The sequence below is a fragment of the Acromyrmex echinatior genome, unplaced genomic scaffold (assembly GCF_024713525.1).
Source record: "Acromyrmex echinatior isolate Ae372 unplaced genomic scaffold, ASM2471352v2 Scaffold20, whole genome shotgun sequence".
NCBI lineage: Eukaryota > Metazoa > Arthropoda > Insecta > Hymenoptera > Formicidae > Acromyrmex > Acromyrmex echinatior.
Genome location: NW_028259054.1, coordinates 1,133,035 through 1,145,083, shown reverse-complemented (window position 1 = coordinate 1,145,083; position 12,049 = coordinate 1,133,035). Strand labels below are relative to the sequence as shown.

General features: G+C 28.3%; 1 protein-coding gene and 1 long non-coding RNA gene across 10 annotated transcripts in view; both read left to right on the top strand.

The window, feature by feature from the left end:
• The window catches only part of Gs2 (glutamine synthetase 2), a 200,833-nt gene that overhangs the window by 184,073 nt on the left and 4,711 nt on the right, over positions 1-12,049 (top strand). For 5 of the 9 annotated variants that reach the window (XM_011056240.2, XM_011056242.2, XM_087416331.1 and 2 more), the window contains one exon: positions 1,606-1,796. In XM_011056240.2, coding sequence (XP_011054542.1) covers positions 1,613-1,796 — 184 coding nt within the window. In that variant the 5' untranslated portion in view covers positions 1,606-1,612. Of the gene's footprint in view, positions 1-7; positions 135-202; positions 351-1,605; positions 1,797-12,049 lie in introns of those variants that run through there. The other 4 variants (XM_087416332.1, XM_087416334.1, XM_087416335.1 and 1 more) reach the window with 2 other exon arrangements.
• LOC147906596 (uncharacterized) lies at positions 1,803-11,983 on the top strand. Its single transcript, XR_015548360.1, has 2 exons — positions 1,803-6,691; positions 11,846-11,983. It is a non-coding gene; the product is annotated as an uncharacterized LOC147906596 (long non-coding RNA).

Here is a 12,049-nt window from a genome sequence, read left to right as displayed (position 1 = left end):
TATTCAGCGATATTTTACGAAATTGAATACTTGGCGTAAATCGCAATGCATCACTAAAAATGATGGAGGAGGCTTTAAATATCAGTAGAGAAACGATTCGAACCATATTACATGAAGATTTGGGTAAAACGAAGGTTTGTGCGAAGTTTGTTCCACACACATTAAGAAGCGATCAAAAATCAGCGAGAATCAATTATTCCAGAGACATCGTTGCAGCCGCAGAAAATAATCCAAACTTCCTAAAATCAATTGTTACGGATGATGAAACATGGTGCTTTCAATATGATCCAGAAACTAAGCGTCGCCAAAGTGCGGAATGGAAGTCAAAAAATTCACCACAAACAAAAAAAGTACGAAAAAAAAAGTTCCATCAAAAATCAAGACAATGCTCATCACATTCTTTGATAGCAAAGGTATTATCCACAAAGAGTTTGTTCCAACTGGCCAAACAATTACTGGTGCATATTATCTCGAAGTTTTAAAGCGATTGATGGGTAGATTCATCGTATTCGCCCCGAATATCGTGATCCAGAAAATTGGTCTTTGTTGCATGATAATGCACCGAGTCACACACACTTCATTGATTGTCCGTCAATGTTTGGCTCGAAATCGTGTCTCTGTGTTAAACTATCCACCGTATTCACCTGATTTGGCCCCCTGCGACTTCTCATTATTCCCAAAATTGAAATTGAAATTGAAAGGACGCTTTTTTTATGACATTCCGACCATCCAATCAGCTTCTACACAGGCACTAGAGGCAATTCCGTAAACTGAGCTAGAACATGCATTTGAATCACTATTAAATTGCTGTAACAGGTGTATTGAAGCCAGAGGAGAATATTTTGAATAATAATACCAAAAAATATGCATATTGTTGTTTCAATTATGATTTTCAGGCCTTGTCCGGGAACATATTTGTCGCACTGTGTATTTCTTACATATTCTAATTTATTGCGAAAAAAAATTTTATAACTAACTTTTTGTTATTACATTGAAAAGGACCCGATCGGAGTCATACAAAATGTCTGTTATTGTTTGTATGATTTAACGATCTAAATTAAAAGTATTCGTTCTAGACTCGTAGTCTTCTTTTATATTCCTATTATTCCTTTTATTTTTATTGAGCCTTTTGACATTTTATTTAATTTTATATAAAATATGTATAAAATATTTATGTAATCTTCAAAAAATGAATAGTAATAAATATGTACTATCATAAATATCCTATATTATGTAGGATATGTATACATACATTATATATGTTGAATATTTATATTAGTGTATTCCGCTCACGAGCTGTAATTAATTCTCTAATACGTTGTCTAATAAATATTAAATAAGAGCAAATAATGCTTGCAAATGCTATAAATGCAACGGAATGCACTCTACAGAGAGAGAGAGAGAGAGAGGAGAGAATTTAATTACCATCAATGAAAAGATGATCCCACAAATCATCTTTTGATTACACGGTTAAATTTACACTTCATGATTATCTCTTTTCTAATTCTTATCTAATTTCTTCATTAAGATAATCTCACAAAAGATGATTGCGATTCGAGATGTATATTTCATTTATTCATTTCAATATTCTTGTTTTTATTACAGTATCACTATGTCGCGCAGTATGTTGAAAGATTCGCCAAATGCGGCGTTAGATAAATCTCTATTGCAAAAATATCTTGATCTACCTCAACCGGAAAATGCGATCCAGGCAAAATATATCTGGATCGACGGTACTGGCGAAGGATTACGTAGCAAGACCAGGACCCTGAACGTTGTGCCGAAACATCCATCCGGTAAGTGCACAACGTGTATTAATAATCTGATGATTTAATTTTATCTATATCGCATTCGAATTAATATTACTCTAAATATCTAGCTATTTTTGTAATGTCTTTATTGCAATTATATTTCGAAGTAATTGGGTTAAGCACATTTTGAATATTTAATATCTTGATATTTATTATAAAAATAGAAATATAAGGTTCTTCAAATAAATTAACAACAAAAATATTGATGTAATAAGGAAATACCAATGTGAGTCGACATCGCTTGATATTCCTATTAATTATATGATCGAATGCCTGCACGTTCGAATTATGACGTTTAGTAGCTCACGACGATGTACGCGGTGCGAAGCGCTTGCCAGGCCTTCCCCGCGCTAAGATATCCATGACAGATATTTGGCGCTTAAGAATTTAATATCTCAATTGCGAATATTGGGAAAGGGTCAAGAACCTTTCGAGAACAAAGCTGGGAAATGACAAGCGATTTATTCGTTATTGATCTTTATTCATTTATAATAAAGATAAGATTAATTTTATATTAAAGATAATTAAAAAAGATTATTTAACAACAAGAGGAGATAGAACGGAAATGATATTATATACCGATATTAACAAGGTTAATTAGGATATTAACAAGATTTTTAATAAGGAACCGACGGAGCCATCCTTCACCGATTTCGATAGCCTTTGGATATATTGTAGAGTATAAAAAAATATTAGACCCATATTTTTTTTACCAGCGTATCTTAAGATTTAGAGGATGAAACATTCCCTCAAAAAATATGGATTTTATCATTTTTATCAAATATCTTCAAAACTATGCGATATATAAAAAAATATTCAATACAAAAGTTTTATAGTATTTTGTGCTCTTTATAATGATGTACTTTTTTTAATATTAAATTTTTTAACTTTCCTGTACCCCCACTCATTAATTTTGTAAAATTAAAAAATTTTATACAAACAAAAATCAAAATAACTTGATCAAGATAGTATCACTTGGCTTTTACTTTTTAATTTGATAGAATTTAACTTGGCACCAGTTGATGATATTAAATCTTTTATACAAATGATACGTATAATTAAAGTTAAGTAAACATCGGAAAATACAGATGACAATCGCCTTGACATTACCGACTTAGGTAATTATATTTTTAATTCTCCCTTTAAAACCTATTATATAAAATTATTTTACAAAGAAAAAGGTTACTAAGAACCAATTTTGGTATTTGGCTTCTCCAAATTTCGTACAAACACATGAAAGTCTATTTCTTGAAATCAAGTATAAGATAAATTGTTTATGAAGACGTTCATTACTACAAAATGCATGAAATCAGTATAAACTTATTTTTTTAAAAAGGGTTTAAAAAGACGCTAAGCATACATGCTTCCCGAATAAAATCTAAATATCCAACCCAATTAATAATAGTTTTAATTTTTCTTCAAAGATCTTCTTATTGAAGGTTTTCTTATTCCAACTCAAGTAATGGCAATTGTAACTGTTCTCTATCACAATTTATTATTCTTCAAAAAAAATTAATGTATCAAATGAAAAATTAAAACCCAGATGCTACAACCTTAACTTATCAAGTTAAATTCTATCATTTCTATAAAAGATTTGACATCAAGAATTGGCGCCAAGTTAAATCCCATACCAAATTAAGTAAAGAGTCACAATCCGTAATTATGTTACCTTATCCATTTAAGTATTATCATAAAAAGTTAAAGAAGTAAACACTTGGCGTTGCTAGATCAAATAATAAAAACTATAAAAGCAATTAAAAAATTATAATAGCAGTTAAAAAAATAAATGAAAGAGAATTACAATTTTAATATAATAATGAACCAATTATTTATCGGTCATAGAATTGACTAATCGCGTTTGCTGTTTAGTAGAATTATTTTCATTCAAAAATTATTACATAAATATCATTATATCATAAAATTTATTAAACCTAATGATATGTATCATTTATAGAAAAAATTTGATATCAACAACTGTCGCCAAATTAAATTCAATTAACTTTTTATTCCAACTTCTTAAAGAAAAAGTAAAAAAAAAATGAAAGTGTTTTTATAAATTTTATATAATTAAATGATATGTATTAAAAAAAAAACCTATTTTGTATATGATTTCCAAAAAGAAAGTAATAGTAACTTTATACAAACTTATCTTTTTTAAAAAAAAAATAAAAAAAGCACTAATAGTGCGTGCTTTTTGTAAAGAATCTTTTGGAGAAGAAAGAACCGGTTTCACCAACGCCAATTACTTAATTGGCCGTGAAACTGACTAATCGTATTTGCTATTTAATAGAATTGATCACTTATGGTTAACAGTTAATCATCGATTCGGTTTAATCGAGTTGGTGCAACTGGTCCTCTGTAAGTATATAATATAATATAATTTGCTGTTTAGTAGAATCACAAATTTAGCTAAATCTAATATATCTCTGATACTTATCATTTGTAAAAAATGAGTATGATTCATATAAAAGATTTGATATTAACAATTGGCGCCAAGTTAAATTCTACTATCAAAATAAAAAGTATACGTATATTAACTAAATCTAATGATATGTGTTATTTATATAAAAAATAAGTATGATTCATATAAAAGATTTAATAACAACAATTGGCGCCAAGTTAAAATCTACTATCAAAATAAAAAGTGGAATCCAAGTGATACTATCTTTATTATATTTTTATATAATGAAAGTATACGTATAAATCTAAGTATACGTATATCTTAAAGGATCTTTCTATTTCAATCCAAATGATTTAAATTCCTCTTAAATAAAATTATTTAATGCTTCTTATTTTTTCTTGTTTTTCGAAATATTCATATTTTTTAATATGATTCTAATTTTTCTTATTAATGTGATTCTTATTTATGTTATTTTTCTAAATATTGCATTTTCTAAGTATTTACATTCTTATTTTCCTTATTTTTCTAAATATTACATTCATGTTTTACTATTATATTATTATATTGTCTAACAGCGCCAAGTGTTTTTACATAAAAAATTTTTCTATTTAAATTAAATTTTTTCATTTTATATGGTTTAATTCTTTAATTTTTTGTGGTAACACTCAAATTGAGCAAGGTAACGCAATAATGTGATAATATTATGTATAATGTTTTAAAGAAAAATTAAATAACCACTACTTAAATTGGAAAAGAAAATGTCTTTGAATGAATTGTGATATAATAATTTCATTTAAGAGGAATTACCAGCGTGTTTCATTATTACCGACTTTACCGATCCTGTTGTTTTGAAAAAACCGACCGAGACACTATAGTAGTAGACAGATCGTACACTCACTGATCATATATATCACTAGCGCTCCTTGCGTAAAGAATGTCAGAAGGACACCGAAGGAATATATAGAATGCGATTGACGATAATGACGACATATCTTAATCTGAAAAGCAGTTCGGAACTTTGCGTGATATCTCCGCTTGTAAGGCACGTAGAGAAAAAATAAAAGCACGTATAATATGATCGAAGTATAAGCTATCGATTAAGTGTCTTAAAGATTCGATCGGGATAATTTCGTATAATTTCGTTTCAATCCAATCTCTTTTTATTAAGTTATAAACAAATAAAGATCAAGGTTAAATAAACCGCTTTGGCATTATCATTTTCTAGCTTAGTTAAATACCAGTATATAATTTCATTTTCGTTCAATCTCCTTTTAAATATTATTAATATATCTCCTGTTAAATATTATTATAAATGAATAGAGATTGATAACGAATATATCGCTTGTTATTTCCTAGCTTTATTTTCGAAAAGTTCTTGATCCTTTCCCAATTTTTGCAATCGAGATATTAAATTTTAAAGTGCCAAATATCCGTCATAACTTAGCGCGCGAGGAGTGGGAACTGCTTGACAAACACCTCGCACCACACCGCGAGCTAAACGTCGTAACTTGTGCAGACATCCGATTAGCGCCTCTAGTGCCATCTAGCGCCAGACTGTAGTGCTGCAACCGTACATTCTGCTGGTCGACGATAATAATGACGATGTTTCTTAAAATGATGATAAAATTCAGAAATTCGAGTCGCAATATCTCCGCTCGTAGGATACGTAAAAAAATAAAATCACTTTCATTATACAACCCGAGCGATAACTATCGATTGAGCGTATATAGAACTTCATCAATTCAACCATTACTGATTGTGAGATCATGTCTCCAGATCTGTCGCAACTCGTCGACTTACATAAAAGAGCACAGCAGTATCTCGCGACATGGCGCTTCGCTTGCTCAGCTCAGATACTACCACGTCTCCGGATATGTGAAGTCAATTTAAATCTATCAAAATCTAACCAAATTTGAATTTAATTTAATAATAATTAGTTCATAAATCTCTTGAGTATGAGTTTTCCAGCAAATGTTCAAAGCTTATTACAATTAGGAGAAACTTTTGCCTTTCTTCTCACAATGTTGAATCTATTACATTAAAATTTATCAAACATATAAAAAATAATTTAACAAGATTAAAAATCAATAACTCGAATGAATTCAGAAATAGATTTTTCCCATATTTATAAAATATTAAAAATGTCACAGAAAATAGATCGGATGATTTGATCTTAAACTCCTTTGATGCTAAACAATTTATCGAAGAAGATTCACAAATATTGTTGATGCAGATAAGGGAAATGTAGTCGTTGCTATGAATAAAATTGACTATATTGATAAAATGGAAGTTTTATTATCTGATATACTGTTATAACACGTAATCCGATTAACAAAATTTTGAATGATTTATAATCTTTGTTAAAAACTTGGAAGAGGCATGAATTCGTGACTGATCATACATATAATTTTCTCAACAAATGCTACATTACCGAGGGCATATGAGTTGCCAAAAATCCATAAGACAAGCAATCCATTACGTACGTATCATAGTTTCATCCATAGGAAGCCCCTTATACAATTTAGCTGTTTTTCTGCATTTTGGATTCATATATTGAGAAACCGATGGGATACGTCAAAAATAACTTCTAATTAGCAAAAGATATATCACAGTTACATTTATTTGATGACTCAATCCTCTCGCTCAATGTTATCTCTCTTTTCACTAATATTCCAGTGGATTTAGTTGTTGAGAGTATCGAAAATTGATGGTTGGACATACAAGATAACATTAAACTACCTCAGATTGAATTCATTAAAGCGGTAAAGTTGGTGTTCAGTTTTACATCTTTATCTTAAATAACAAGTTCTATAAACAATCTTATGGAGTATCTATGGGTTATTCTCTTTTGCAGCAGACTTGATCATGCAGGATCTTGAAAAAGTTTTCCTTAATAAATTAAAATTCACATTAGGTTTTTATTATAGGTAATTGTGTGGATGACATCTCTCTATACAGGAACAAAATATTGATTTTTTATAGAATATTTTTAATAAATTTCATCCTCGATTAAAGTTCACAATGGAGATAGGAGGGTGACAGATTGAATATTTTGGATTTAACTTTAATAAAAAAAGAGAACAGATTGATATGATTGGTATCACAAGCCTACTTTCTCGGCACATTGTTTGAACTTTTTCTCTTGTCATCCTTTAAGTAGGCCATAAAGTAGGCACAATCATTAATTTAATTGACAATATAATTTCTTTATCACATCCATTGTAAGAATTTTGAATTCGTTATTAATAAAAAACGGATACCCTTTGGATTTAATATTGAAAAATATTAGAAAAAGATTAATATCTAAGTTCAAACAATTCAATAATATAAAATTAGATCCGAATAGAAATAAACAGAATAATAAAAAAATTACATATTTCTCCATCTTATTTATGTTCCATCTATCTCTGATTTTCATAGATTTTTTAAGAATAATTGTTTTTTTATAACGTTTAAAATCAACTCTATTGGTGAATTTAAAAAATTAGTCAGTAAGAATAATACCCTCTTTCTCTCTTCAAATATTCTATAACCGTTCTTTTATTAAAGAATTCATTAAAACGGTTTATATATTTTGACGTATACTGGGATCAATAAATTAAGTTCCTTTATTAAAGGACAGAAGAACACATTATCAATTTTTTCACGCTCTAACGTAGTATATAAAATCAATTGTCAGAATTGTGACGTTTCCTACGTGGGTCAAAAACGATTATATGAAAACAAGAATAAGTGAATATCGAAATCACATTAATAGAAATACTATATCGCAGTCCATTATCACAGAACATAGGATTGAGTACAATCATGAATTTGATAGCGACAATGTTCAAATTTTGGACGAGGAAAGGAGTTATAATAAAAAATTACTCTCTGAGGCAATTTTTTATTAATAAACGAAAAACGGATTAAACCTGCAAAATGATACGGATTTATTGAGCTCCTTGTATTATTTAGTCGCTAAAGATTGACGTTTCTTTCTTTAAGTCTATTATTGTTAATATTTATTTCTAATATTTTATGTTTATATTTCATTTTAATCATTGGACGTGCTCTCTATTCTTCCTTATTATTCTTTTTGCGACCTGACTTCTCATATTACAATGATATCTCTCTTTGTATTCACATCTTAACGTAACAGACAATCGTTAAGCTTATTGCAACAAAGTTTTTAGTACAATTGACTAACATAATTTTATTTTGACTTATTAATTTTTATGTGAATCATTTATTTTAATGGAATTTTTTGAACATGTACTGTTTGTATATTCAATAAAATATAACAGACGACATTTGAAGATTTCAATAGTGACAATAGTTTTAATGATTGATTTGACGATCGAGCAATTATACATATATTTTTATATTAATATCATGAATTTATACCAAACATATATTTTTAAACTGAAGAGAACCAATACTAAGGTTGAAACATCTGTATCTCATTTTTAATATATACATTGGATAACATACAAAGAACTGGTATCGGTTTACATTGGCATTTCCTTATTTATTACATCAACATTTTTATTATTAATTGAAATAAATCTAAGTAAAGGGCATATAAGAGTCAAAAATCAATAAAACTTGAATAAAAACATATAACTATAATAATATTCTCGATATCATTCCTCTAAAAATCTCGATGTATAATATATAAAATATCTCAGAGCAATAAAATATCTCGATGATTTAAGCAAACAATAATTACATGCATATAAAAAAATGAAACCACAGCAGTGGATGTTGTTTGTGAAATTTAATTATTCATTACATTAATACAAAATCTTTAGACGTTTCGGCCACAATCTGGCCACAATCTTCAGTAAAATTAAAAATATTAGTAAAACACAGAATTTATTAGGTGTTGGAATTAATTCGTAGCGTTTTACAAGTGATGGGAAGTACTTTCATTAATGTATTTTTTAATGCTCATGTGAAATAAATAACATTCTTTCATTAAAAAACGCTACGAATTAATTCCAACACCTAATACATATATCTGACATTGAATTCAACCGTCGTATAATATAAGTATGTATAAACGTGTTCTTTCATCTTGTTTAAGGTGCATCATAGAACAATGTTACAGCGCCAATTATCATATTGCAAGTTATGTAGAACAAGAATTTCCAAATTCTAATTTAAAAATTAAAACTATCATTAATAACTTCTAGTCAATTTTATGAGGATTGAATCATTACCTATTTTACAGACAAAATGATGAATCTTAAGCATTTCCTTCACGCAGATGGAAATTTTTCGTGACATTGTGTATTATTATTCGTTATATCGTATGTGTTACCGCTATTTATATATATGTCAAAGATTTAGATTGTTCTAGAATTATTTATTAAGTGTGAGAGAGATCTTTCTTTAGAAAAGGCAGATAAACATCAGGCAAACTTTCCGTGTCACTTTGCTTATTAATACTACTTATTTGTATATCATTTCAGAAATTCTTCTTTTAAATAATGATTGTTCCGTATTTAAAATTCTAATATTATCCCAATCTAATTCGTGCATCTCATTCAATCCACTGACATCTCAGAGGTGGATCTTCTTATGTCAACCTCATGTTCTTTAATTCGAGTTTTTAATTTCCTTTTTGTTTGGCCAACATAAGAAGAATCACAATCTAGACAATTTATCTTATAAACCACTCCACTATGGTCCTCTTTACACAAACGATCTTTTCCAGTTTTAATAAATCTATTCAATTTGTTTATAGGTTTGTAAGCAATATTAAAGCCCTGACTATGTGATAATTTTCTAAATTTTTCTGATATTTTATTTAAATATGGATAATTTATTTATATATTATAAAAAACTTTTTCTTTAAATTGGAATTAGAATCGTTTTTATTATTATTACACTCACGATTTTTATCTAAATTAGTTCTATTTTCTAAAGTTTTAATTCTATTTTTTATTGTTGAAAAAATGAATTCGAGAGGATAGCCATTCATTAACAGAGTGTGAACTAAATCAGAAATGTTTTTTCTTGAAATAAATAATAATTACATGTTCGGCTTCTTGATCGAGCCATCTTCAGATTTACTATAACAGTAGTCGCAATCCGCAGTAGACGAGCGACACAACGACATCAAGTAAAGATAAGTTAAGTTAACGATAAGTTAAGTTATCTCCGATAAATTGTACGTTGACAGACAGAAATTGTTCCCACTCAGCTGATCGACTGAATGTTAAAATTTCAATAAATCTGTGAATAATATGAGAAAATTGAGAACAATCCAAACTAATTTATGCAAATATCAATCAAAATAAAACTCACCGGAGAAGTCACAAAATATGATAATGTTAAAACATGTATCCAGTGATGGTCAATAACATTCTGTTGTTAATTGATATTTACAATTTTAACGAATTCTTTAATAAAAGCTATAGAATATTTGAAGAGAGAGAAATGAGGTATTATTCCTACTAATTTTTAAAATTGACCAATAAAGTTAATTTTAAACGTATTATAAAAAGATTGTTTTCTTTATAATTGTAAGTTTTACAATTGTAAGTTTTATTTTATTTATATTAACATTGAAGATGACTTAAGGAGATTCTAAAGCCTCCTGTTTTACTAATTATCACCGATTCAAAAATCCTTTTTCAGGATTAAAGTGTACGCATTAATATGTCTGGGAAGTGGAGAACGATTAAAAATTTAAAAATTGATATATTTTTTACTATTTCTTAATGTAATATGACATCTCAGCTGCCAAGTCATGACAACATGTGTTTGATATGAAAGCTTTGCAACTTGTATGTATGATTCCCAGACACGTAGTTTACACGAACAAACAACGTCGAGTTCTTAGAATTAGATTTAGACGCTTTATTGTGACAAATTTGTTATACGAAAATTGATACGAATGTGTGACTGCGTGTATCATAGGTTGCATACTGAGATATTGATGTGATAGTATACGCGGCGCGCGGTGCAACCTCTGGTGACTTCATCGAAGTTCGAGATTCGCTTTAGGATCCCCTTAATGATTAGTCGAAACGTTTATTTGGATTGTATCTTAACTAGAATTATTAAATAATTGTTAAATAAAAAGAATTTTTAATTAATGGCGATTAATAACCAGCTTTGACTCATAGACTTTCAATTTTAAAATTTGTTTTAAAATTAATGTCTTCTCCTAAAAGGAAAGGATATTTTATTAAAGAAATGTTTCTCCTCGAAAGGAAAAAATCTATTATGGATACATGTCTCCCTGAAAAAATTTATTTATTAAAAATAACTCGTCCGCATAATTAACTGCCTTTGATTGTCTTGCAACAATAAATTAAGATATTAATATACCAGGATGTAACCGCCCACACAACACAGTTCTCCTAAAAAAAAGATATCCTAAGAACGTCCAAAGACGTTCCTTTCATGGAGAATTGTATGGGATTGATAAAAGTGGGTGGGATGAATAAAAATTTGATGAAAAATTGAAAGCCATTAAAATTGATTAAATCAATAAATATGAATAGATGAAAAAATCCCGTTTCTTAATTAATCATCACATTTCAGAAAAAAAATCAATTTTAATATTTTATCAGAAATTACATTAAACATTTTAAACATTTCTACATTTTAAAGTTTAATCTGAGGATTTATTTTTCAGGATTAAAAGTTAGCTAATGATCGATATATTTATTATCAGAAATTGAAAAGGTACTACATAATATTTTCTTTAAAAATTAAGAATGATTAATAATTTATTTATCATTAAATTGATTGCGGAAAATAGTAATCGAAGAAACTCGAATTGCAATTTTACTAAGAAAGAAATTCCAGTAATCTGCTTAATAATTCATTGCTATTTCTA